The sequence below is a fragment of the Myotis nattereri genome, assembly GCF_964212035.1.
Source record: "Myotis nattereri genome assembly, chromosome: 5".
Classification (NCBI taxonomy): Eukaryota; Metazoa; Chordata; class Mammalia; order Chiroptera; family Vespertilionidae; genus Myotis; species Myotis nattereri.
Window position 1 is genome coordinate 75,706,979 of NC_138080.1, and position 27,040 is coordinate 75,734,018.

Here is a 27,040-nt window from a genome sequence, read left to right on the forward strand (position 1 = left end):
AGCTACCATGCCGTGTACAGGGCTTTGGCCTCTTTATTGTCTTTTTACAGTTAATTCCGCGCATAAAGGACTTCATCGAGTACTGTGGCTCTGACTATACCCCAAGTGAGGTGCTAAGGATGGAGCTGGCTATTTTGGACAAACTGCACTGGGATCTCTGTATTGGGACGCCGCTGGACTTCTTGAACATCGTGAGTACAGGGAGTTTGCAGAGTCTACCCTAGACTCATCTGTGCCTTTGGAACAGCTCACAACAAAGGACGGCCAAGCACACGCGTGCACACGTCCTTGCACATGCACCACAAAAAGGTGACCCACAAGGCTCATGACACATGGAGCGGTGAAAATGTATCTTAAATCCAACACGGTGCCACCAGACTTCCACTTCTAAAGGACATTAGAGTAACTTTACAAAGAGTTTTAGACGGCACTATTATGGTGAGTTTCTCTTAAATACACATTGCAAAAATATTTAACTTTCCATTCTATGAATACTGTACATAAAAAGCTGTCTGCTCTTGTTACACTTTACACACATTCACTTAGCTGTCTTGATTCACCTACACACAATCCTTATTGAGGCTTTAGACCATATTGATCTGGCACTTAAAAATATCATATTAGTCGGTATTTGTGTTAGTTAGGGAGTGATGGTCATCTTCAAGGATATGATTCTGTTAGTAAGGCAAAATTATGCAGTGTGGAAATGTCATGGGGTTTTGGTTTGCTATGAGGCATGAAGATTATATCACCAAGGGCTGTTTCATTATGAAAACCGGCCACTGTTGCCAAGTTGCAGGTTCTTCTCATATCAGGCAGACACACGTAACTTTTCTGCTGCTGTTCAGCGTTGAAACATTGTTATCTGGGTACTCTGGGCCTCTTAAAGCCACGTGAGAAAGCAGACTGCCTTTTCTCTCCAAGGTTGAAACTCAGCTTGACCACAGAGTGGGCATGAAGCCTCGAGCCCCTTGTGGGGCCGTGAATGGAAGTGAAAGGGACTGGGCAACATTTGATGCTCCCTGATGAAAATTTAAGTTGTTTGCACTTTTGGTCATTGATATATGAAAAGTATGGGGTTTTCTGTTCTAACATTAAAAACCACAATCTCCAGTTCCACGCCCTGGTGGTCGTGGGCTGGCCCCACGTGGTGGAGCTGCTGCCTCAGAGGAATCCTTCCCTCCACGTCGCGTCCCTGACCAAGCAGCTGCAGCACTGCATGGCGGGCCACCAACTGCTGCAGTTCAAGGGCTCCACACTGGCCTTGGTCATCATCACCTTAGAGTTGGAGAGGCTCATGCCCGACTGGTGTGCTCCTATATCTGATCTGCTAAAGAAAGCACAGGTAGACATCAACTTTGCCCCAGACCAAGCTCTCAGTTTTGTTCCCTGAGCGGCCACGCTGTCTCCAGAAGGGGACCCATGGCCCTGCTTGGCCCAAGATGCTCTGGCCATGACGACTCTGTGAAGTCTGCCGGAGGGCGAGGCTCTCCGCACTCGGCATGCCGTCTGGACGTGGGTATGGGATACACGTTCCCCTCACTGGGCCAGTTGGTGGGTTTCTCTGACGGTGAGAAAAGCTTTATCTCGGTGGCAGCCCTTGTAGCCAAGAGGAGGGGGGCCGTGGTGTCCAGTTCAGAAGGAAGCAACCCAGAGCTTAATACCGAGGAGTGTACATTTCAGACCTCTCACCATCTATATGAGTCTATGATCCCAGGCACTGGCGAGGGGGGGGGGGGGGGGTGCAGGTGTCAGAATCTCTCAGGATGGACCAAGTAGGGTGGAATGCATAGTTAGACTCATGACAGTTTTACTGGGGTTGGAGATGGGTGTCCCTGAGGTGGTAAGGTTAATGTGCTTAAGTTTTGTGACTGGACCCCTTTCTGAAATTGCTCCCTGCTAACATCTGGACGCTCACCGCTCATTCCTCAGACTGTAAAGTGGTTCCGCACCAAGATGACCACTCTGTTTTAACTACAGGTCGGCACTGAGCAGTCTGTCCACTGCAGGATACTGGTAAAGCTGCAGCTGACAAGTGTTTAGTCCTCCTCCTGCACAGAAACTTTTTCTTTCACCGGCCGGCCTGCGCCCCTACCCCAGTGCCCTGCAGAGCGTAATGGCAACCTCTGTTGGCCGCCTCTGAGTTCTAGGCTGTCCGGATTTTGTAACAAGAAAGGGAACAAGTCCTAGAAGAACAACTGAGAAAACAGTTCCCAGGTCCTTAGAAGAAAACAAAGGGAAAAGAGGTTGGGGTCACTAGCGATAAGGACCTTCTCCCAGGGAGAATGAATGAGCGCTTATGTGCAGCTTGGTTTTCCTTCCCCAGCAAAGGCTGGTATCCCCCAAGCGAGCTGGAGTACGAAGCCAGGGGAAGGCCTTGCTCAGGGCTGAAGGGCCGGGCTGGTTGTTTTTTGTTTTGTTTTGTGTGTTTTTTGTTTTAGGGCCAGGCTGGTTTTGACTGATCAGGTTTTGCTGCTCTACCCCCCAGAGCTGGCCCAGGTCCTTCCGGCCTCCCAGGCTCATAGCAAGCACATGTGCAGCGCCTCAAGCCCCAGCCTGCCTGCCTGCCACTGCAAAAATAGGACAGTCCCTCCAGATACAGTTACCCTGATCTGGCCATGACTTATGTCTTCTCTTCCCAAGGACTGTATTATAAAGTACGCTTTGTTTAATGTACGATAATTTGATCAAGCTTTAAGAATATTTGCCCTTACTCTTAAGCAATGTCGTTGATCGGCATAACTAGAGAAATTTTTACGCTGAAGAATATTACAAGGTGTGACCCCTGTGATGGGAGGTGCAGCTCCAAGAGCTTCTGTTGAGATGAGCAGGTTCTGAGGCCGAGCCTGCTCCAACCACAGTGCTGCCAGAGGAGGAAGAGGAGGAGGAGGAGGTGATTAGCATGGCTGTGAGGGAGACGCCAGCTGCCTCTCTGAAGCTGGGACACTATAGAGCCATTTTTTAAGCAGTGGAGTCCAGCTGGCAGAGATGCCAGCTGGAGCTGTGTAAGTAGTGTTGGGATGTGAATGACTGAGCCACACATTTAGAGGTGGTTTGTGAAGTCTTTCCAATGTGAACAGTTTTTGTAAATGTGCTAAGCCATGGATGGGGTGTATGACCTGCTACTGGGTGCAAAGTGCTCAAGGCCCAGATAGTCTATAATAGTTGTCTGCACTGTAGTCAGTACCAATCCTGACCTTTTCTTGAAAAAATGTGCTTGTTGGAGCTTTTGTTAAAATAAACTTTAAGTCCTTGCAACCCTGTCTGAATATTTTACATATAGTGGGTACCATGCACTTAGACTTGCTAGAGTCAGGCACAGTTGGAATACCATCTCCTGGGCCCCATCAATAACTGTCCTCAGCACAGATGGAGATGCCAGGAGCAGCATGTAGCTCATGGTCACAGCTCTCATCAGTGGCCAGGACTGTCCTCTGCCTCCTCCCCTCCACTGTCAGTGGGCACTGCAGTGGGTGGAGTGGGGCTCACCATGAGCGCCCACACCAGCTCAGGCTACCTTTGACTTTGGGGAACTGGTGGGAGGTATCTGGACCTCTTAGATGGGTAGCTCTGGATGTAAGCTGAGTCCCTAGAGTGAATCCAACTCTGAATTTCAAAAGAGAAGGTAGATCTGTGAAGCCCAGTATTGGGCTAAAGGACAGCCTTGTGGCTCCATCTTTCTGTAAATAAAATTCCTCTTCTTTGGGGAAGCAAACTTCTGTATTGCCTAAGTACCATTGGTAAGTTAAAAAAAATTTTTTATGCTATTCAATATTGAGCTGGGGTCCCATCTACTCTCCTCTAACATTTCCTTCTTTTCTTTCTTTCTCTCCCTCCCTCTCTCTCTCTTTTTTTTTTAAATTAGGAACTCATATTCCACCTCAGATCAGAGATTGGGAATCATTGTGGTGGGAGAAATATGGACACAATCCATCTTCCTTTTTTCACCCAACACAGAAGGACTGTGGCTGCAGAGAATGGAGAGGGGAGAAGGCTCAGAGGGGCTAAGGGAAGTGCAGGGTTGGTGGGCATCATGGCCTATCTTAAACTTTCCAAATATTTCTTCCCTCTAATGGGTGAGCCGAGTTGTACAGTGCTGTCCCCTTCACCAACACGGCCCTTCTCCCCTGGCTTCGAGGAGAATCTGTCATTCAAATCTCGGTGAAGACTTTCCTCCCTGCTCCTTGCCTCCCGGGGGTGGAGTTGAGCTGTACCTTCATTAGGGGTGTCTGCATACCAGTCTCCCTGCTGGGCTGTCAGCTCCCCAGACTTTAGTCCCAACCTCCTCATTTTGGTCTTCACAGAGATTAGTCTAGTGCCCAACAGAGAAAACTCAACAAATGGACCCATGCGCTTGTCATCACTTCCTTCAACCACAAAACTACCTTCCTTAACCAAATATCTGCCTGCCTACCACGGCATCCCACCTCTACAAAACCATCTCAGGCCCATCCACCCACACTCAGACTGAACACTTTCATACTGGCTGCATTTCCACTGTTCTCCCAGCATTCATAAGGTTGCCAAAGAGCAGCTACAGCTCACGAATTAAGGGTATAGGTTACCAATACTCCAATCCCAATACCTCCAAGTTACTAGCTGTGTGACCTTGGGTAATTAATTAACCTCTCTGTGCTTAGGTATGAAATGGGGGAAATGGTACTTAGTCATAAAATTATAAGTTTAGAGGGGTTAATGCATATCATGTACTTTGGAGCAACGCCTGGCACACCATAAGAACTCAGGTATTAGCAGTCCCATGTCAAGCCTCTTCCACAAGGGTGTAAACTCTTCAAGGGCAGGGTTTGCCTTCTTCGTGTCCTGCATAATCCCTGTAATTCCTATAGAAGCTGACCCAACCCACAAAGTTCACAGAAAAGACAAGCTGTATTTTACCACAGTGATAGCAGATTAATAGGCTAGAAAACTTGTTAAATCAGAAAAGCTACAGCCCAAAAAAGACACCACAAAAAAAACTCAAAATAAATGCAAAATTTAATGGGGGGAGAAAACAAGTACAAAGTGAATGGAAAGGAACAAAAACAGTCAATGAATGAAGGAGTAAATGAATTGACAAGGGGAGCGTTTTAGAAAAGCATGTTAACGTAACAGACTAGCAAGCCACACTTCCCTCAGGCCCCTTATCCAGTAATGTGAGCCCCACTTAACAGGGAACCCACACAGAGACATGAAAACATCCATGCAGTCAGTCTGCACCATTACAAACCACCTAGGCTCCGGTTCCCCATAACTGGGGTGACCATACTTCCCGGTTTGCCTGAGATAGTTCTGGCTTACGCCTGTTGAGCTGGAATAATTAACAGCATCTCCTTTCACTCTGAAACCTCTCCGTTTGGACAATAAATTATATGGTGATTCTTCCCCAAGCCAACTTGATTCTTGAAAAACAAATGCCAGCATGATCCCACTGACAGCCCAAATAATGCCAATCAATGATACTGAGAAACAAGAGGAGAGGGAAACAGACTCTGCGGGCAGGGGCCACATTCCATGAGGGGTAGCCAGTTAAATAATGGCAAGTTTTAAACTCACCTTGTGCACCAAGGATTAATTTGGTCTCAGCTAATGATGACAAAATTCCAAACACACAGCGCAGGGAAAGAAGTGTAGTGAGGTTCGCCAAAGCTAATGAAACCTGTGGAGGCAGCTCAGACCCCAGAAAGTGCAATTGGAACCAGCCACCATCTGGCCTTCCAGCATGCCCCGGGAGTGGCCCGCCGGCCATGGTGAATGGATGGCAGAATCTGCCCACTCGAGTCCCCAAATGGGCTCATGAACCAGGAGTCCTCATTTCTTATAAAACCAGTGAATCCACTGGGTCATCGAGCCTCATCCTCAGAAATACATTAGCTGACAGCGGCTATATCTTCAGGTCATACTTCTGCCCAAGTTATACTTTCACATACTGACTCTAAAGACAAGCCACATCTGCCTTAGATATGCTGACTTTGCCTGTTTGGATACCCACATGATCACAACCAGAAGTGGATGTCCTGGGAGGCTCATGAAGCCCAGTCCTCAAGGCCCCGTACCTAATTGTGTATTCATGTTCTTCTTGAAGAAGGCTTCTCTAATAGTTCAGGTTCCTACCCCTTCAAAATCTGGATCCACCATGGTCATGGCATAACACTGGGAGAACTTACACTTTGAGCATCAATAACACCTGCTCTGCTCCTGGCAAGTGGAGCCCCTCAGGTGCAAAAGCTGCCTTTTTCTGGCCATGCCTCAGTGGACACAGGTGGCTCACCCCTCCTCCCCACTCTGAATGGAGCACTATCTCAGAAGGGCAGGAGGAAGCCAAGACATGGTCCTGCAAATCAATAAAGCAGGCAATGGGGGGCTCAGGGGGAGGAAGAGGACATGAAAAACAAACTATCAACCCCAAATCAATCAGCACGACTGCCGAAGCTTCCAGCCCGGGAGTGCACCAGGCTGATGTCCTCGAGAGGTGGGCTGCGTGTTACTCTGGAGCCCGTGCCCAGCACAGTGCTTCATCAACATTCAACAGAACCCTTCCCTCCTTTCATTCATTTCTTGTCTCCCATTGTATCAGCCATATTGCCAACCCTGATCCTCTGGGTGGCTTGCCAACCAACAGGAACATAGAAGAATCAATGATGCTAGTACTTTCTTAAAACAACCCCCTTAAGAATGCAGCTGAAAGGGAAAAGCTCTTTGCTGGTAGTTTTTTCTTAAATTGTCCACAGACATCAGACACCTTCATCTTTTGCCCTGTGACTCAGCCAGGAAAAAAGGAAAGAAGGACCTTGAGATAAAACCCTCTTCCCGGCTGAGCACTTTGTGCCTTAGGAACACGCAGGACTGGTTTGGGAGTCTTAGTCCGAATAAAAAACACTTAACACACACGGAGTTGGTCCCTGTTTACAGGTAGCACCTCAGGGGCACAGACAAGGGCTTGGGGCTGCTGTTCCATTTACATTCACAGTGAAAACTCTGGACGTGGTCTTGTTCATGTTCCACTTTCATCCGTAAAGAAATTCCAAACACCATCATTACAGGATGTTTATTACCACCTCTCCCTATATATTATAGGGATACTTTTACATAAAAAAAGGCTGAGATATTTTTAGTTTTTAAAAATCGGGGTATCTGTGTTACGTATGAAAATAATGGGAGAGGGTATTATTTGTCTTTACGCTTGTGACAAAATAAAAATTTAGAAGTGTTTTAAAAGTTGTTATTGAAATTAAACTCTAGGTTAGAAAAATTAAAACAAAGTGAATTGGGCAAATTTTTGCAGCATGTATACCACACCACACGGCCACACCTAAGGCACCACATGAGTTGCCATCTTGACGCTGAACAATTAGGCCGAGCATCGCCTTTGCTACCGCGGCACATAACTGCTCCGTCAAGGAATAGTGACACTGTAAATGGAAGACCAGCCACTGGCTCTGAAAAAAATAAACCTCGTCAGTTTGGGATTCCAGCATTCGTATGGCTTTGTCATGTTTGCATAGAGAGGGGGGTGGCCTGCCAGGCCCAGACAGCCTGGGGCGGGGGTGGGGACAGAGCAAGGCTGTAAACACTGGAGTCTGTACCGGCTCCCAGTCCGTCCTCACACCATGTTATGGGAGAAGGGTCACAAGGTGTAACTCAAGCAACTTAACACATGAAAGTCTAAAGTCCGCTCTTGACATGTAAGTCTGTGCGTGCGTTAACTGAAAAATAAAAATAAAACAAACAGAACAAAAACAGACACATTAAAAGATACGCAGACGACCAAATCAAACAGAATCAAAAGACAGCAAGATGGACACTGGGAAAGGGCAGTCAGTTTGGCATTTTGTCACGAGTAAAGCAGAGAATTCGCTTCAGTTTGTGTAGTCCCAGGCTGAGGGTCAAGATCTGATTGGGAAATAATTTTGCAAAATATGGATTAAAATTTAAAGAATAAATACAACCAATCAAAGCCATTTAACTAAATGGTCATAAGTGCCCCCTCCCTCCCCCAAAAAGGCACTCCTGACTCACCCCGCTCCCCTGACCAGGGCGGGAGGGAAGGGTGCTCCCAGCCACCCCACCTATACCTATACCACTCCTGGCCTCCACAAGGCCAGCCCGGGAGGAGAGCTCTCTCTCCCAGAGGCCAAACTGACTGAAGCTTTCTGGCATGTCCAGTACACAGAAAAGACTTGTTTTTCAGGCCCAGGCCACACGGGATAAGCAAGGACCTGGCACCAGTGTCCAGCCCCCACCCTGAGAGCTGTGCCGGTCCCGTGCAGGCAGCCTGCGCCCACTCACTGGTCCTCAGACCCTGACCTGGCCACAGGTCCTTGTCTTCGTTTCTGAGTGGTTTCTCCATCGCTTAGTTTCTAGGGGGACTCTGCCTGACTTTTCTCTATGGCCTGGGCCACGCTGGCAGGGAGCGGGACAAAGTCACTTTGGGTGTCAGCACCTGAGTCATAGACCTGTGTACCCCCTTCCAGGAAAAAACAGGTTTCTGAGCCACTAGCTTGTAATCCACACAGATTCCAATTAACAGAGTCCCCACACCCACCAAGCCAAGAGCTGGACAGGGAAGCAGAGGGGAAATCCATGTGGCTGAGGGGAGTGTGGGGCTGTGTGCTCCCCGGGGCCAGGCAGGGGCTCATGAGTCCCGGCAGTTGGGATGGGACCACCAGTCAGCCGCATGGGGGAGACAATGGAAGACAGGAGGGTCCGTTCCAATGCAGAGAGCAGGCCTTAGGAATGAGAACTGGCACCCAATTCCTAAATGCCTGGCTTTGTCCCGCTCGTCTCCCCCAGGGAGAAACTCTCCCAGTTTCATTTCCTTAGATGTGTCTGTGCTTCTGTGCATGCGTGTCTGGGGATGGGGTGTGTTGGCAGGTATGTGCCTGAGCCTGTGTATGTGATGAGGCAGGAGAGAAAGATAGTGTACACGTACACGTATGTGTGTTCATGGGGGCGTGTTCTGAGGAATGTAATATAGCTATGCACCGCATGGCCTTCATCATGGGGCTCCACTGCCACCAAGAAAGGAAGGGCCTGGTACAAACACTCCCAAACATTTCAGGAGGAAACAGGGTACCTGCTTAGATCCTAGGTTGGCAAGGAAGGAAGGTGCCTGACACAGGCCAGGGGCTGGGAGATGCAGGGATGGGCGAGATCCCCACAGTGTGATGTGGTGGGGGGCACTGAGTGAAGTGAGTGAGGGAGGGAGATCCCCAGGAGCCAGGGCATCTGGACTCCAACTGAAAGGGTGGAAACAGGACATGAAAAAAAATACCAAGGAAAGGGGACTCCGAGATGCCTGCACCTGGCCAACCTGTTGACCGACTCCTGGAGGCTGGGAAAAGTCCCCTAGCCATCCCCCCTTCTTCTCTCCTGAGTCTACTCTCAGGAGAAAGACCTCCAGCCTCTACTTGAGGGGCAGCCCCTTCCCCACCCGGGAGCTGCTGTCCTTCCTTCAGCCAGGAAGTGATCATGGGGTTCAGGGGGGTCAGTGCTGGCGGGGATCAAGTCTCCGCTGTTCTCAGTCACCACCTGCCAGCCAACAGGGATCCCACGTCCACTGCCTCAGGGACAGGGGTGGGGGAAGGGGAAAGCACCACAGCTGTCCAAGCAGAAACCACAGGAGCTTTTGGAATCAGGAAATGCTGACCTTCCCAGGCCCTGTCTTCTGGCCTGAAAGACCTGCCCTGAGAACCCTACACACTCTCTGGGGCCACTCCCTGCCTGTGTGGCCCAGCCTTCACCACCCCAGCTCTGTGGAGGCTGCAGGAAAATGAGATGAGGGAGGGAGGGAGGGAGGGAGAGGAGGAGGGAGAGAGAAAGAGAGACATTTGTGCAAGAGTGCGCAAATACCTGATATCTTGAGATATCAAGATCACTAGTGAAAAAGAAAGGTGAGCAAGAAGGAGGTGAAAGGGCAAGTGGAAATGAGAGGAAAATGGTAAAACAAGCAAGAGTAAGTGAGAATGAAAGTCAGCGTGAAGGAGCAGAGGGAGGGACAGGGTGAGAGCCCAGGAGAGAGCAGGAGCCAGGGCAGCGCAGGGGGCCCACACCTACTTCTTCTTGTCCTTGTCCTTCCTCAGAGGCTGCTGCAAGGTGGTGTGCAGGGCCTGAGACTGCAGGGCCTCCACGGCGGCCTTCCTGCGGTTGAAGGCGTTGGTCTCCTCCTCCAGCTCCCGGCGCTTTTCCTCCACCTTGCGTTTCTCCTCCTGGTGGACCCGCTTGAGGTGCTCAAACTTCTCGTGGAGCTGGAGCAGAAGCGGGGAGTCGGGCTTCCATGTGGGCCGGGGAGGTGCCCGGCCCTCCGGCCACCCAGCCAGGCCCGGCCTCACCCCGGAACCCAGCCCAACACTCACCTCCCTTTCCTTCTCCTTCAGCTCCAGCTCTGTCTCCTTCACTTTGTTGACGAACATCTGCCTCATCTCCTCCTCCTTCCTCTGCAGCTCACTCAGGAACTCCTTCCTTTTGGCCTCGTATGTTTCCTGCAGGCTGTGGAGACCCAGAGAAAAGAGACCCAGGGTGGGATTGTAGCGGGGTGGGGGCGGCGAGCCCGAGAAGCCGAATCATGTGGGCGCTGGGGGCAAGAGGATGCAGGATCCCGACAGCCTCACTCCCTGGCTCACAAGACGCCAGAAGCAGATGCCAGCACGGCAAGTGTGGCTGAGGCTGGGAAGACAGGTCCGCTGTGTTCAGGACGTCACCTGAAGGGCTGGCTGTCCCCATCGCTGTCCTGGAAGCCCATCTCCTCCAACTTGCAGCGCCGGTAGAGCTCGTAGTGCCGACTGTGGGTCTGCTCGCGGAGGTCCTCCATGTTCACCCGGATCAGCATCTCCCGCAGCTTCACAAAGTCGCAGTGATTCTCGTTCTCCACTGCAAGCAGAGGGCACACGGGCGTCAGGCTGGCACGTGGATGGGCACAGGAGGACAGGGCACAGGACAGCAGCAGACTCCAGAGGCAGGACAGGCAACAGGGGGGCACAGGGAGGGCATAGGACGGGGGCTACAGGCAGCCAGCAGGACAGGGGACTAAGTGTGGGCCCCCAGCTGGGGACGCGCTCTCCCCCCACAACACTCACCCTGCACCACTCCCCACGGGTACTGCCGTGCGCGGACCAGCTTGTTCCCCACCTTCACCTCCTCGGTGCTGCCCACCACGGCGAAGGGCAGGTGTGCCTGGAAAGGGGCCCAAGGACATGTGAGCGGAACAGGGTCTGGCCAGATGCTCACTTTCCGGCTATCTTTTTTATAAGTATCCTGGGACCTCCAAACAAGGGACCGGGCTAAACCCACAAACCTCCTTCCTCGTGTTCTAGGGTGTTCTTTCAGCCCTTGGGCTCCCCAGGGGCCATTAGAAGCTCCCTCAGAGGGCTGTGGGCCTTGCTCTTCCTTAAGTTCCCAGCCCTGGCATCCTGCCTGCTCACTCCTACAGGTTTCAGGTCCCCACCCTGACTCCCTATCTTGTGAAACTCAACTCTGGGGAAACCCCAGTACCAGCCCAATACCCAACTCCTCCTGTCCCTTGTCCACAGGACACAGGACTTGGCCAGCTCCCAGATGCCCACCCACCTCTCCTGGAGAAGGAGGGGCTGAAATCCTGGGGAAGAAGTCCCCCAGGGCTGTGTCCGAGATCTGGGCTGCCTGCAGGCCCTCTGGCCCCACAGTCCTGAGGCCCTTGCCCAACACTCACATTCATGACTGCATTAATCTCTGCAACTGCCTCGTCATCAGTGGGAAACTGGTAGATCTGGACCCCATTGCTGACCAACTCGCCCATGATCTTGATCTTGAACTTGTGGAGCTCACTCTTGGAGATGGTGTCAGCCTTGGCAATGATGGGAATAATGTTAACCTGCCAGGATCAGGCGAGAGGGGGCAGCATGTTAGTTATTCCCCGACTGTGGACAGCCCTGCCCAGGCCACAACCCTGGGCAGAGGGCAGGAAGCAAGAGAGATAGAGCTGCTCCATGGGGAGGCCCGGCCTGCACCCAGCCACCTGGGGCCATACTGATGGGTTGTAGCAGCACTTCTTAGAGCCCCTATTCCCCCAAACCCACCCCCAAATTAGTCTCCTGGGCATACTCAGCTTTGACCCAGAGTTTTCTAAAGGTCTTAACGGGCCTGGGACATGATACAAGCAGCGGTGGAGGGCTGAGCTCCCACCTAAGCAGGTAAGATGACCCATCAGCAGTAGCCACAGGAAGACCTCAAAATCTCGAGGGCTACGGTTACCCCATTTTCACAGTGAAAATGAACTCCTGAGATGGGAGGGCAGTCATGTTGCTGACAGTGGACGCCTTCAAGGGCCAAAGCCCTTCCCATCGTCCCCATGAAGCTGCCCTCTTAGTCCTCACTCAATTCTGGGCCTTAACGCTCCTCTCCCGAGTGGGCTCAGGAGACCCAAGGGAAATCCATGGCAGGAAAGACAGGGGAAGTGAAGGGAACAGAGGAACTAGGAGCTGAGAGAGAGGAAATGAGCAGAGAATTGGGATGCTCTGGGGAGAGGGTCAGAGGGTCGAGGACGGAGAGGAGGCCAGGAGCCAGCAGGCTGAGAATAAGAATTCAGCCGGCATATAAGCATAACCAATGGACACAAACACTAGCGGAGTAAGGGCCTGTGCTGGGGGGCAGGAGCGGATGGGGAGAGGTCAATGGGGGGAAAAGGGGACATATATAATACTTTCAACAATAAAGAATCTACATTTAAAAAGAAAAAAAAGGAATTCAGCTGGAAGGAAGGGGCTGAGGGCCAGACCCGGGGGACAGAGCTCTGGAGAAAAAACCCAAAGCAGGGTGTGCCCACCGGAGGAGTAGGGACAAAGAGAAAAGAGAGAGGACCGAGTCAAGGGGGCTACCTGCTGCAGGCCTCCAAGCCGCAGAGCCCTGGGGACTGTGATGGACAGTCACACTGCAGCCGGCACACCCAACCCCAGCGGAGGACTGTGGAGCCCAGGGAACAAGTTGGGGGGGTGGGGGCGGGGGGCCAGTGGGGAAGCACACCTTGCTGTCTAGTTTCTTCATGGTCACCAGATCCAGGGACTTGAGGGAGTGGCCGGTGGGCGTGATGAAGTAGAGGCACACGTGGATCCTCGTGTCATGGTAGTCGAAGAGCGAGCGGCGGATCTTCAGCTCCTCCTGCAGATAATTTTCAAACTGCGCATCGATGTAGTCGACGATGGGCCTGTAACTACAGACAGCTCCATCACCTAGGAGGCAGGCAGCTGAGCCTCACCGCGGGGGCTTGGAGCTCGGTCTGGACCCCTTCTCCTGATTCTTAAAAGGGTCCCCAGGACTTTAGCGATTCCCTGACAGGCCCTCCCCTGGCCCCCGTGGAGTGTGGGGCTTGGTTATTCATATGGGGACAGGTGGCAGTGAGGAGTGCTCGGGCAGAGGGTTAGAACCACAGCCAACAAGGGTGGGACAGGGGATGAGGTTGGGGGAGCCGCCCTTCCCGCCTCTTGCCTCTCATCCTTATTGATCTGATCCCCGAAGCCCACAGCATCCACGATGGTCAGCTTGAGGTGCACGTTGCTCTCTTGGAGGTCGTAGGTCTGGGGCCGCAGGCGCACACATTCCTCGTGGTGACTGGCTTCCTCGGTCTCGAAGGTCGTGTTGAAGAGCGTGTTCATCAGTGTGGACTTGCCGATGCCGGTCTCTCCTGGGAGTGGGCGGTGGAGGGGAAGGGATGTCAGAGGCCGGAACTGGGGCTGCCCCTGGCTGTTGGCTAGGCTGGGTGGGGCTCAGGCATCCTCAGCCTCCACAGAAGAGAAAGGGGCTGGCCTCCCACTGCATCCCTCACTGACCCTGTCCCCAGGAACCATCCCTTCTCCGTGGCCTCAGAAATAATGTGTGGAAGGAAGAGTCATAGGCTGACGTGGACATGACATGTGGCTGTGCGGAATGTAAGATGTTTCCTCAGGGAGGGGGAGAGGCAGAGCCAGGCAGCTGTGACGCTGCTGGACACTGACCTTTGCTGGCCTTAAGGGGACCCAGTCACCTGTTCTGCATGCCATCCCTTCCAGAGCCAGGATGGTCCTGGGGCCAGCAGGGCCGGGGTCTGAAGCCCAAGGAGACATGGCCCGGCTGCTTTGGGCGGCCCCCGCACCGTTGGCTTTAAGTGGGGTTGAGGAAAGCTGCTTCCCAAGGGGCACCCACAGCCCGGCAGATGCTAAGGCTTAGGCACCCGTGATCTGGCCGAGCACTTTGTGCCTCTGGGAGTTCCCATGCCTGGAGGCGCGAGGCCTCCCCAAGAGCCTCCCCGTTTGGGGCTGTACTTGTTCAGATGTGTGTGGGAGCTCTCAGTGCATGATGCTAGGATGGGGGAGAGTCTTGTTCGCCATGGAGTCCTAGACACATAGTGGGAACAAGTCAATGCGTTTTAAGTAAACAAACCACCTAAATCTCTGTGATAAATACTCCGTTTACAAAGCACCTTCACATGCCCAATCCTGTTTACTCTTCAAGGCAACTCTGAGTCAGGCCTGGGCTCCAACTCTGTCCTTGATCGTGGCAGAGGCACCAACCAAAACCTCATTCTGAACCCCCAAAGTGTGACTCTGCCTGGGAGGTCCCCTTGCAGCTCAACAGGTGGCCAGGGCAGCAGTGCCCATCTCCCAGAAGGCCTTCGTCTGCCCTCTGTCTGAGGCTGCCCCCTGGCCAGCCCATGATACACTTACCCACACAGAGGATGTTGAAGCTGAAGCCCTGAGTGACCGACTTGCTGACCAGCTGGTCGGGGAGGCTGTCGAAGCCCACATGGCCGCCCAGGGAGAGGCTCCGGGGCTCTGGCTCTGCGTTCTGCTGAGAGAGAAACAGAGCGAGGCAGTGAGCCACTGGGGAAGTGGGGACATTTGGGTGAGGATAAACCTGAGTCAGAACCCCCATCTGAATTCTCAGCAAATCTCAGGACACAACACAAGTACACCAGAGCTCCCATTCCAGGCCAGGTTCCCACAGAGAGAGCCCAAGGCACCTCAAGGCCCCTGAATCCGTCTCAGAAAAGGCCCTTAAACCCATGGTTCTGCTCCACCTGGGCTGGCAAGGGATGCTGGGGCCTAGGGCATCTCCTAGCTACTGCCTCTGAGGGCTTACCCGTCCTTCTGCCCAGAAGGAGGCCCCAGAAGGTCCCTGATTCTTAAATAAAGATTTTAGCCGTAACCGGTTTGGCTCAGTAGACAGAGCGTCGGCCTGCGGACTGAAAGGTCCCAGGTTTGATTCTGGCTAAGGGCATGTATCTTGGTTGCGGGCACATCTCCAGTGGGGGGAGGGGGGAGGTGCAGGAGGCAGTGATCAGTGTTTCTCTCTCATCGATGTTTCTGACTCTCTATCTCTCTCCCTTCCTCTCTGTAAAAAATCAATAAAATATATTATTTTTTAAAAAAATAAAGGCCGTAACCGGTTTGGCTCAGTGGATAGAGCGTCGGCCTGCAGACTGAAGGGTCCCAGGTTCGATTCCGGTCAAGGGCATGTACCTTGATTGCGGGCACATCCCTGGCGGGAGGTGTGCAGGAGGCAGCTGATCCATGTTTCTCTCTCATCGATGTTTCTAGCTCTCTATCTCTCTCCCTTCCTCTCTGTAAAAAATCAATAAAATATATTTTAAAAAAGAAAAAAAAAAGATTTTAAGCGACCAAGACTGAAGAGTATTATGTTCTTGGGGTCCCCTCCCAGACCTTCTAGACCAGCGGTTCTGAACCTTCCTAATGCCGCGACGCGACCCTTTAATACAGTTCCTCATGTTGTGGTGACCCCCCAAGTTCACTGTTACACATTGAACATAAAGCATAGTGATTATCACAAAAACAATATATAATTATATATGTGTTTTCCGATGGTCTTAGATGACCCCTGTGAAAGGGTCGTTCGACCCCCAAAGGGGTTGCGACCCACAGGTTAAGAACTGCTGTTCTAGACCCTCCTACTCAAGTAGGACTAAAGCAGAGGCAGGTCTGGCTCTAACCCTCACTCAAGCTCCATGTAGGGACCTCTACGTATACCCCTTGTTTCTGATACACCCAAGTGTGGAATGCACACATGGGCCCTGCTAAAGGGGCTGGTGCTCACTCGGACCCACCACGGGATCTCAGAGCTAGTCTCCAAGGCATCATGGCCCTGAGACCTCCTCCTCTTGCCTCAGTGGGGTTCTCTAGGGACCCTCAGGCTCTGGTTCATGCCACCCTCTCCCCCCACCTCACCCCTGGTTGTTTAGGAAAGGATTCGGATGAGAATGTGGAGACCTGGCCTTAGCAGAGAGGCAGGCGGCAGGTCCCAAGTAGCCTGGGGCCACGAGAGCAGGCCCACGTACTGTAAAAAGAAACCACCACAACCCAAAGCAGAGAGTCAAGGTCAGACTCCAATTCGCATGGCTACCCTGGGAATGGGGGCAAATGCTGTCTCCCGAGAGGAAATTCCCAGGCTCAGCCTTCCTGGGTTTGGCCCCTCTGGAGGGCAGGCCCCAGACAGCTCCATGGTGGGCAGAAACACGCCTCCTCCATGCCCAGCCGCCCTGCCCTGACTGCCCGCTACAAAGAACAAGACAGGAAAGGGCAGTGGGTCGGAGTCCCATCGTCTCATCCTGCCATCCTGCCCACAACACTAGAGGGGAGGAAATAGGCCAACTGAGAGCAGCCCCAGGCGCTACTGATTAGGACAATGGCAGCCCTTATGCAAAGCAGATACAGGCACAGTGGCAGAGGGGCCCTGGCTCCCTGCCCTCCCGCAGAGGGGTGGCCCCAGCACCTGAGCTCTCCCTGACCTCTCTGCAGCCCAACCTGTTGCCTCAGCCTGAAGCCCTCCAGAGCCCCCTGGCACTCACACCCAACCTTCTCTTCTCCACTAATTATGTCCTCCCCTCCCCCCCAATCTCACCCCAGCTAAGTCACTGCAGCCCTGCATCGATGACTCCCAAGTGTGTGTGTTGCCAGCCCAAACCCATGTGGCCCCCTCTGGGCAGTTATACTGTCCTCTCTAAAAGTCAGGGTTACCCCTAAACCTGCTCTCTCCAATGACCCTTTCTCAACTAGCCTCTATTCTTGTAGCTGACCCTTTTCCCTATCCCCTGTCCCCAGTGACCATGTCACAACCTCCCCACTCAAGCCCAGGTCCCCAGACATAACCCAACAAAGAGGTCCCAAGGCAGATTCCCATCACTAGTGCCCACATCAAATACAGTAAATGGAGCATGGGATGTGCTGGGTCAGGACCAAACCCCCTAGCATGGCATTCCGGCCCTTCACACAGTCTGAAGCCTTTCTCATGAGCTCAGTTCCGCCCAGCTGGTTACCTCTGAGCTCACTTTCCAAACTCGGCCCCTTCCCTAGGCTCCAGAGTTCACTCTACCTACGTGCTCTGACCTGGCCCCTAAGAACTTACATTCCTGACCCCTCACTTGGCAGTGACACCATTTCCTTGCACTGTTAGCTGTCCTTTTTCTGTTGTTGTTAATGCATCCTGGTCCTCCATCTCTTCAATAAACTCCTTGAACTTGGCTGCAGGCTGGGGGAGTCAGGTTTTCCATTTCCCGCCCCTACTATGCCCAGCATGCTAGACAACCTGACCATTTATAAATTAGACAACGCAGTCCTCAACCGCTACAACATCAGGGCTGTCTGCCCACCTCACACCGAGCTGCACTATCTAGTCTCTGTTCTACCTGCTCGTGGCAGCCTGAGTGTCGAATGGAGGACAGAACAGTTCGTCTAGAGCTTTTTTCTTTTCAGGCGAGACTGCAGGCGTGCTGTGCTTGCAGTATTTATTCATCCTTTCATTCCAAGGGTGACACAATCAGGATGCAATCCAACATCCTATAGTCAGCCGTCAAAACTCCCGGTCATGTGTCTGGGAACCACAGGTGTGCGCATACACTCTGAGGCAGAGTGCCTGCACAGAACCAGAGGCCACCCTGTTCCTGGGTGTCCCCTCATTCTCACAGCTCCAGGCTCCAGACGCTAAAAGCAGGGCGGTTACCACATGAGCCATCTCTCCACGCTCAGCAAGCCTGGCTGTCCTCACTCACATAGCGTAGTTTCCTCTGGGGACGCATGTGGAGTGCAGGGAGGTCTTCATCCCCAACTTGTCCCGGCTGCACCCTGTCACTCCAGGGCCCACAGCCCTGGGGCAATCAATGCCTGCCCAGGCGCCTCAGGGACCATGGGAGTGCCCATCTCCAGAGCCTGCATGTACACACACACACACACACACACACACACAGAAGAATGGCCACTGGCCCTGATGGAGACTGAGTGCTAATCCCTGGTTTCAGAAGACCGATCTGACCTCCCTGCTCGGTAAGTCGCTAATGCCAACCTCCCTGATCCTATATTTGGCATCAATAACATCTGATCCAAGGTGCCCCGCTTGTTCTGACACCCCAGGTGTCTCTGCTGACCTTTGTGGGATCCCAGTCTAGGAGGAGCCAGCAGCTTCCAATGCGTCACTGGCACATCTCAGCTGGCACAACTCAGAAAGAACCTTCATGTCCCCCCACTGGCTACCTGGCTATCAGCCCTGCACTCTGGCAGGTAAGACCAGTTCCAACTCTGGGGGTGGGGCCTAATAGTCCTGAGCTAATCAGCATAATTCTACAACTGGTTCAGGAACAGGCACATGACCCAAGTTCATGACCATCTTGTGACCACTAGAGGAGCTAGCCTAAAACTGAAGCCCACTCAGAGGATGGCTGATTCCAGAAAATCCCAGAGGAGAGAGCCAGTGTCTTCCCTTCCTGTGGGCATGTCCCTTGACCCCTGGCCATATCTCCCCTTTACTGCTTAAGCTAGCTGAGTAGGGCTATCTATGTCTTGCAACTGAAAGCATCTTGACTGCTACAGTCTCCAAACGAAACTCTTTGAATGGCGAAGGATGGGGGGCGGGCAGAGTGTGAAAAGTAAAATGTCTCAGGGTTTACAACCAAAAGAAGAAACATCAAATGATGACACCACCACCTCGCTGAGGACCACTTGTGAAAATAAGCCAAGCGATCTTACAGTCCCCTACACAGTCCATTCCATCCTGTGTGGCAAACACTATCCCCATTTATAGGTAAGGAAACTGAGGTACACAGAAGCTGGAGAACTAGTCAGGGCAGAGCAGGGGTGTGAGAGCAGCCAAGCCCTTGCCACAAACCACTCTGCGATACCGACTCTCCCAACTCCTTCATTCAGTCACTCAACACACACTCACTAGGCACACCCGCCGTGTGCCAAACGCCAGGACGGCTGCCAATGAAAAGATGAGGACAGCGGATTCTGGACCTCAGAGGCCCAATCTAAGTCAGTCTAAACTCAAAAGGCGATAGAGGCCACACAGGTGATGTGAATGGGTGAAAGGGACCCGTATAGTAAAAACAACATCAGCTAACAGTTACCGAGTGCTGACATGCATGACTCTAATCTCTCTTAGTCCACACATCGGCCCGATGAGGTAGGCTGCAATATTACCACCATTGTACAGATGAGACCATTGAGCCACCAAGAGATTAAGCAATTTTCCCAAGACCACACTGCTCAGAGAGGTGCAGCCAGGATCTGAATGGACCCACACCTCCAGCCACATAACTCCACTGCTGACATAGCAAGTGTGGGGTCCCCCAGGGAAAGGTGGGAACAGTGGGGAACGGCAGAGCCTCTGCTCAGTCCACACCGGCCATGATTCTGCAACTCCAGCCAAATGTGGGAATGCAGACCTTGTATTGCCATATCTTCCAATTTTTCATGAGAATCCAGAAATCTAGATTTTTTTAAAAAAACTAATATGACTTTTAGGCCTTCTTAGTTTGTTTTTTTTAAATATATTTTATTGATTTTTTTACAGAGAGGAAGGGAGAGGGATAGAGAGCTAGAAACATCGATGAGAGAGAAACATCGATCAGCTGCCTCCTGCACATCCCCTACTGGGGATGTGCCCGCAACCAAGGTACATGCCCTTGACCGGAATCGAACCTGGGACCCTTCAGTCCTCAGGCCGACACTCTATCCACTGAGCCAAACCGGTTAGGGCCAGAAATCTAGATTTTTAAGTGGAACCTCTAATTTTTATTTTATTATAGTTTTGTTTTTTAATTTATTTAAATTCTTTATTGTTTAAAGAATTACATAAGTCTCCTTTCTCCCCTCCCCCATTAACCTCTCCCCAGCTGCTCCCTCCCCCTCTAATTTTTAAATTAGTTGAAAACTAATACAAATTGAGAATACCATGAGAGCACAACACAACATGTCTGGGGGTTGTACCTGGCCCATGGTCTGACAGTCTGCAACCTCATCTACCTGGGTCTCGTAGGGAGGGACAATATACTCCGTCTCCCTGCGTGGGGCATGGAGACCCACAGGAGACTGCTCCACCGGAGGAGCCTTTGGGCTGGACAACTGAGCCTGGCTCCAAGGAGAGGTGGTGCCAGCTGCTTCTGCCACTTTCACACACCTAGCTCCCCAGGGTGCTGGCTCAGGGGGCTCCAACTGTCTCCGCAAAGCTCCATGACAGAGAGCTGGCTCCATGCACGCAGTGGGAAACCCCACTGGGCCATTATCCCCTCTCTAATCACTCACAAGCTTTTGGCTCCCAGGCCAGGCTCCAGGCTTCTATGTCATCATTTCTTTGGCACATCAAAGACAACAACCAAAATAATAACTGCCCGGGCCAGCTGCGTTCCTCCATGCCCGGCCGTCCAGAACAAAGTGGAGAATGGCATTTTGTTCTGCAGCCCAATGGATAACTAGGACATCCTTTTCCTAACCAGGAAATGCTCTGTCTGGGCCTCCGGAGCAGCCCGAATCACCAGCGAGAGAAGCTGCCTCTTGTACCAAGAAGAGAAGTAGAATTCGGGGAGAAGCCATGTCTCACAGCTTGCCCACACAAAAACAGGTTTTTACACAGAAGGAACTGGAAATCTGCTGAATGTCTGAACCGACAGGATCAAGGAAGCTGTGAATGAATAAATACCTCGGAGATCAAACCTCCCAAACTAGACTGGTTGTTGGGGTGGGAGAAGAGGTGCCACCGCACCATAAGTGTCCTTGGCCCCTGAATCCAGGACAAAGAGCAGCCCCTACCCCAGGCCTTCCACAGAGGTTTCTTCTCTGGTGCCTTGGACTTCCGACACTTGTCCCCTCTCCACCCCCATCCCCCAGGCTCCCATGCTTGGCACCCACTGGCCTGATCACCCTGCCAGGCAGGCAAGAAGTCCACTCCCAGGAGAGCTATCAAGTCCTGCAATGGACCCAGGAGTCACTCTGCCACTGGGAGCTTCTCCACTCATGTTTCTGGCACAAACTACCGACCCCCCACTCCAGCTACTCTTAGCAGCCTGGGCCGTAAATAGCCAGAGCAGAGGCCTCTGGCCAGAACCCATGGTCACAGCACAACTGTCCTTGAGTCTGACAGGAATCCTAGGAATTTTCCCAGGAAAGGCTTAGGCTCTGGTCCCAGGATTCCACAGCCAGCCACTAAGCTGAGGTCAAAGGTTACGGGAAATAACCAAGGGGATATATGTGGGAGGAGTCAGGGTGAAAATGCTGCTAACCTGGCCCAGGAAAGAAGAACAGAGGCAGGATATACCTGTCCCAAAGCAAGAGGCCACCTGGGAACCAAAAATGTCAACGAGTAGGGATCAACCTTCATGGCGCCAACACAGACAGCCAGGGCTGCGGCTTAGTAATTTGGGGTGGCTTGTTTCACATTTCTCATTTCAAAATCAGGTTTCTAAGAAGCCAAGAGCACAGTTATTGGTTTCTGGGTCCACCCACCCCACCCTAGGCCAAGGACACACTCACATTCCTGGGCTTTGCTGCGTGGCCTGAGAGGGAGTGATCCATCCCACCAGGGAGCTGGGGGGGGGGGGGGAGGGAGGGGGGTGCTTTGGGCCTTGGAAGGTACTGGAACCCCAGACAATCATACTTTCCTACCTGGCTCAGGGACTCCAGTGGCAGCCCTTAAGGCCTTGCAGCAGGGAAAGCCACAAGTGGTCTGGACATTGCTGGAAGGGGGCATCTGTGCTCCACAGTGAATGGGATCCCACCCTTGGAAAGGGGAATGGGGGCAGCAAAGGTGACCCTGACACCTCCAACCCCAGGATGGATGCTGGTGCTGGGAGGGGACAGAGGAATGCATGGGCACCAATATGGGCCAGGGCAGCTCGGGTCAGCACTGCTATACTTCTCCATTGCTTGCCCCATTCACCCCAGCACCAGACAGAGTGTTAGACTAACACCCAGGCCCCACAGTCTGGTCTAATAAGTGCACTTGGGTCCATGTCCACAGCCCCTCCTGAACCCTAGGCTCCAGGTTCCCCAAGCCCAGGAGACCCCTCACAGAGTAGCCACTTCCTGAAATCTGAAATAGGCCCTTATTCCCTTCTCCCCTGGATCTGTCCCTCTAATGAGGCCTCCAGGATAGGGACCAAGGACCACCTGGAAGCCATATGTTTTGAGGAAAAGAAGATCTAATTTGGCCCAAGACCACCCAGGGCAACTGATGTTACAGTGAAGATGCCCCTTGCGCTGTGCTCCACCACCTCTTCCCAGCCATGGTTCCTCACACAAGCCATGAGGAAGCACATGGCTCCAGCAAAAAACACCCCAGCTCTATCACAAGGGCATGCTGACCTTGGGAGGCATCCTTTCCCCAGGCAGATGTGTTTCTCTCCTGCCTGCACAGCTCCACATCTGGTTGTCTGGAAAAGCTCATGCCCTGGGGGCCATGCCTGGGGATCCTGTTCCCTAGCTAGCAGCACAGAGGCAGGAAGGCTGACCTGGCTACAAGGGACACACGGAGGCCAGCCAGCCCTCAGGCCCTTTGCTCTGTCATCCTGCAGCTACTTGCTTCCAGTAGCTGGACTCAAGCCACAGAGGCATTCATGGTAGGTACCGCCCCAAATAGGCACCTTCACCTAGCCCACCCTGAGGGCTCAAAACTCAGAGGAGCCCACCCTCTCTGCCATCTCAAGGGATACCAGTGTGGGCTGGGGTCTCAGTCTCAAACTTGTCAATGACCAGTCTGCATCCTTACCAACTACAGGCCGCTGGTATCAATGAGGTGATGGACACAAAGCACCCAGTGCCCTCCCTGCCATTCAACTTTTGACAAACGTCAGGCCCTGCGGTCTCAGCCTCAATCTATTCTTCCATCGCCTTGGCATTGTGATCAGTCTCCTTCTTGCTACCCTCCCTGTTCCTAGCCTGGTTGGTTCCTTGTCATGTGCTCCTTTGGATCACAAATGCCTCCCACCAGCCTCCCTGCTCTGACCTGTCAAGATCCCAGGTAGAACTTACTAACATGAGCACCCATAGCATGGCACCATGCCCATGAGGGAGGGAGAGCAGGACAGACCCACCTCCCAGGGGAAGGTGGGGCTCATGTATGATCCCTCAACACCATCAGGCACTGAGAGCTACACAGACGTCTCTTGCTCAGCTCTCATTTCTCCTTTGGGACAGCTCAGCAAGGTAACTGGCCATTTTTACAGGACAAGGAGATACCACTCTGTGACAGAGTCCCATGTGGGTGAGAGGGCTGCCTCCCACTGTCCCTTCCCCCCAGCTCTAGCTTCAGGGAGGGAATAGGCACTCCCTAGATAGTCTGCTTCTTGGGGAAGTGTCAAGATTACAGGGGTGACAACAGGAAGTGACAGATGGTGCTGGGGATAGAGCTGAGATGGGAGGGGGGAGTGATGGGCTGGGAGGAATGCCAGGTGTGAGGCTGCCATACTGCAGCTTCTTCCCTCTCCCTCTCATATCTCTACTTGCCCCTACCTTACCACCACCTCCCACCCTTCCAACCCCACCCTGAAGCCTCCCTCACCATAGTGTGGGAACCCTGCCCCATGAGATTCTAACAGGAGATGGCCCTCAAAGGCAAGACAGGGTAAGCCCTGGGACTGGGACCCAGTAAGGAGGAGGAGCAGAGCAAGAGTGGATAGAAATCTGATTGCCTAAGGAAGGCTAGAGGCAACGGAAATCTTCTGATGGCTGTCTCGGACGCACTAGTCCAGGAGATATTGACTGTAACCACGGATGATCTAGGGTTGAGCAGGACCAAGCCAACATGTAAAGGCTGCTGAGCCTGTGGTGTTTACATCACGCCATGTGGGGAACGGGAACTCAGCACTCATTGGCCGCAAAGTACAACTCTGCATGCTCATCTAAGCTCCAGGTTAGGAGTTCCCAGCCCTCCAGGGCTGATCTGACCACTGACCCAGCCTGAAAGGCAGTATAGACCTACCAAAGCTCAATTAGATCAGAGCCTCATGGCCACTGCTTAACACCAAAGTCAGCCCTGGGGCTGGAGAGACACCTAAGCATATTTCTGAACATGCCATAGACTGCAATTAACCTTCAATGAACTCTGAAGAATATTGGTAGGGTTGTGCCCATTTTACAGCAAGATAAAGGAAGAAATTATTTTCCCAGGATGACAAGCCAGGAGAGGTGAGTGGAGTCCAGACTCCTAAATTCAGTCCCAAACCCCACCCAAGGTCTCCACTCAAATTCAACCCTCTCCAAGTCCTCCCAGAAGTCTGATGGCCCGGAGTGTAGAGGGCATGGATGGCATCCATCCATCCAGCTGAACCTGGCACAGTCACCCAGGCCCCAGAGCTCATGCTGTACACCCTCACCAGAGCCAGGTCCCTCTCTGTGCCTCAGCTCACCATGGGGGTAACACCCAAGCTCCTCCCAGAGAGCAAACCTAGGAATCTGAAGGAAAGGGCCTTTCCAGCCTCTCAGCCCAGCCCCTGAGGACAATCTCTGGACAGGCAGTGATGGGAGCCCCTCGGAAGGGTGCCATAGAACAGCCAACGCGTTCTCTGCTGCCTTCTTACACAGGGCCAGTCTTCACACCCACATGGGCTCTGGGTAACATTTCTCATGTATTGTGACTTACCATGTGCCAGACATCTCTCTGAGCACCTCACCTGGATCCTCTCATTGGATCCTCACAATAACCCTCTGAGGGACGTAATATTTTCATCCTATTATTCAGATGAGAACACTGGGGGGTTAAATAACTTGCCGGACATGGCCAGCAAGTCAGGTGGTCCGACTTTGGTTACTCTACATACCACTCCCACCTGCAAGACCAACTGATGGAGCAACCTCTGGCCACAGACAGACAAGCCTCAGACATAACTTTCTGGTCAGCTGGGCAGAGAAAATGCACACAGACTCACACACTCCCAGGTCTCCGGCCTCCCGCTAACCCGCAGGTCTGCTAGGACCCAGGCACTGCCCTCCTTGGGGACATAAATTCTGATGTGCAGTGCAGAGGTAAGGAGAATCTCGGATTTATCCAACCTCTGACTCTCTCCTCCTGTACCTACACTTACTTAACTGACACAGTGCCCTCCCCAGTGGAAACAAAACACCCCGGTCTAGAAGTTATGAAACCAAGAGCTCCTGCTTTAGTTATGCCTATTTCCAAAGTAGACCAACAAATGTATTTTCAGGTTAAAGGGAAAATTTACATAGATAAATTCAGATGACTGTATTTATAGCCGTAATTACATAAGTCCTGGCTCCCTTATTTAGCCCTAGGACCGATTCCTTATCAGTCACATATTCAGCATTCCCCCTACTCTCTCCCCACAACCGCCCAGGGCTCTCCCTCCCCCTGCTCCTGCCACCAGGGCTCACAGGCAGGCAAGAGGACACAGCTTCCTCCACTGTCACAGCCCAGCCTCCCAGACACACCCAGATCCAGCCTTAGACACCAGGGCACATGCAGACACAACCCCCAGAAGGGCCCCTTCCCCCAGCCCCCGCTGAATTAGAAAAACCTTTCGGAAGTTGGCCATTGGAAGGCTCAGGCCCAGAGCCCCCTGCGGAGCCCTGAGTCCTGCAGAGAGCATACCCGAACTGGGGCCCAGACAAAACACCCACTGGGCCGAGTCTGGAACCGCTCCAGTTCCTGGGGAACGGCAGCCTCAGACCCGACACTGAGCCCGATCCTGCCTGGAATCGCACCCAGGATTCCGCCGCTTGTTGTGGGGTGGGGGTGTGGAGGGGGGAGGAAAAGCAGGCGCAGGGTCTTCAGGACCCGGTTTGCCACTGCCCTGAGCTCATTTGGGGTCCCCCTGGGATCCCTAGGGCTTCATCCTCACTGGGGGTGCCCATCCAACAGCACCTGCGAGGCCAAGATTCTCCCCAGCAGCGCAGAGAGAAATGCCGAGGCAAATGGGGTTGCGGAGTATCGGGGAGCCCCCCTCCCGCCCCCGGGGTCCCGGTCTGCACTCGCACCTGGCCGGAGCCAGGCGGGTGGGTACAGGCTCCTTCCCGCGAAAGGGGCCTGCCTCTCCTGCGCCCCAGGAGGGCGACCCTGCCAGCTGCCTGGCGAGGAGCCCCCGCCGACGCCCCAGGACCCCCGGCTGACGCTGCGGAGAGCCCGCTCCGGTGCCCCCAAGCCCGCGGGGCGTCGAGGCCCGCCGCGCGGCGCTGACAGCCCGGCTCGCGCCCGGGCAGCTGCAGGGCGGCCCCTCCTCGCGCCCCGCGCCCCCGGCCCCCGCGCGCGCCGCGGCCCAGCCCGGCCCTCACCGAGAAGCGCTCCAGGTCCGTGGCCGCCATGGCGAGCTCCGCGGGGGCGGGCGGGCGGGAAGAGCAGCCGGGCCGCGACGGGGACGAGCCGGCTGCGGGACGCGCTCCGCCCGGCGGCTGCGGCTGAATGGATCCAATATGGCCACTTCCTGGAAACTCCCCTCGGCGGCGGCGGCGGCGAGAGCAGCGGAGCCGCCCCCACCCCGCCCGCGGGACCGGCCCCCCCGCCCGGCCCCGCCAAGAGCGCAGCCCGAGCCCTGCCGCTGGGACGCCGGGGGTCTCCGCGGCGAGGCGGGAGGTGCCGGCTGCGCGGGCTGCTGGGACTTGTAGTCTGCGAGTTGGGGGGCCGGGGAGGGCAGTGCTGGGGGGCCAGTGCCCGCCGGCCTGCCGCGTGTCCCTGGGCCGAGCCCGTGGGAGTGCTGCGCCCGCGCCCTAGGAAGCCGGTTCCGTGGGAGGAGAGTGGGGTGCTGCGTGCGCCCCAGGGGTCTCCCCCACCAAGCCGCCTTCACCACGTCGGAGCCTGCAAAGGC

At 53.6% G+C, this 27,040-nt stretch overlaps 1 protein-coding gene across 13 annotated transcripts; it reads right to left on the minus strand.

The window, feature by feature from the left end:
* Window positions 1-10: 10 nt before the first annotated feature.
* On the minus strand, window positions 11-26,730 carry SEPTIN8 (septin 8). 13 transcript variants are annotated; one of them, XM_081092626.1, is made up of 10 exons: window positions 26,511-26,730; window positions 14,670-14,790; window positions 13,456-13,651; window positions 12,994-13,180; window positions 11,684-11,845; window positions 11,073-11,169; window positions 10,698-10,866; window positions 10,353-10,485; window positions 10,054-10,244; window positions 11-1,327 (listed from the first exon to the last, which is right to left on the minus strand). In XM_081092626.1, exons 1-10 carry the CDS (start codon window positions 26,538-26,540, stop codon window positions 1,165-1,167), a joined length of 1,449 nt encoding a protein of 482 aa, XP_080948752.1. In that variant the 5' UTR covers window positions 26,541-26,730; the 3' UTR covers window positions 11-1,164. The 13 variants fall into 13 exon arrangements, with proteins under 13 accessions (XP_080948752.1, XP_080948750.1, XP_080948754.1 ...); XM_081092624.1 differs by having other exon boundaries at window positions 11-1,330; window positions 26,511-26,713; XM_081092628.1 differs by having other exon boundaries at window positions 11-1,330; window positions 12,994-13,174; window positions 26,511-26,709.
* Between the last annotated feature and the right edge of the window lie 310 nt (window positions 26,731-27,040).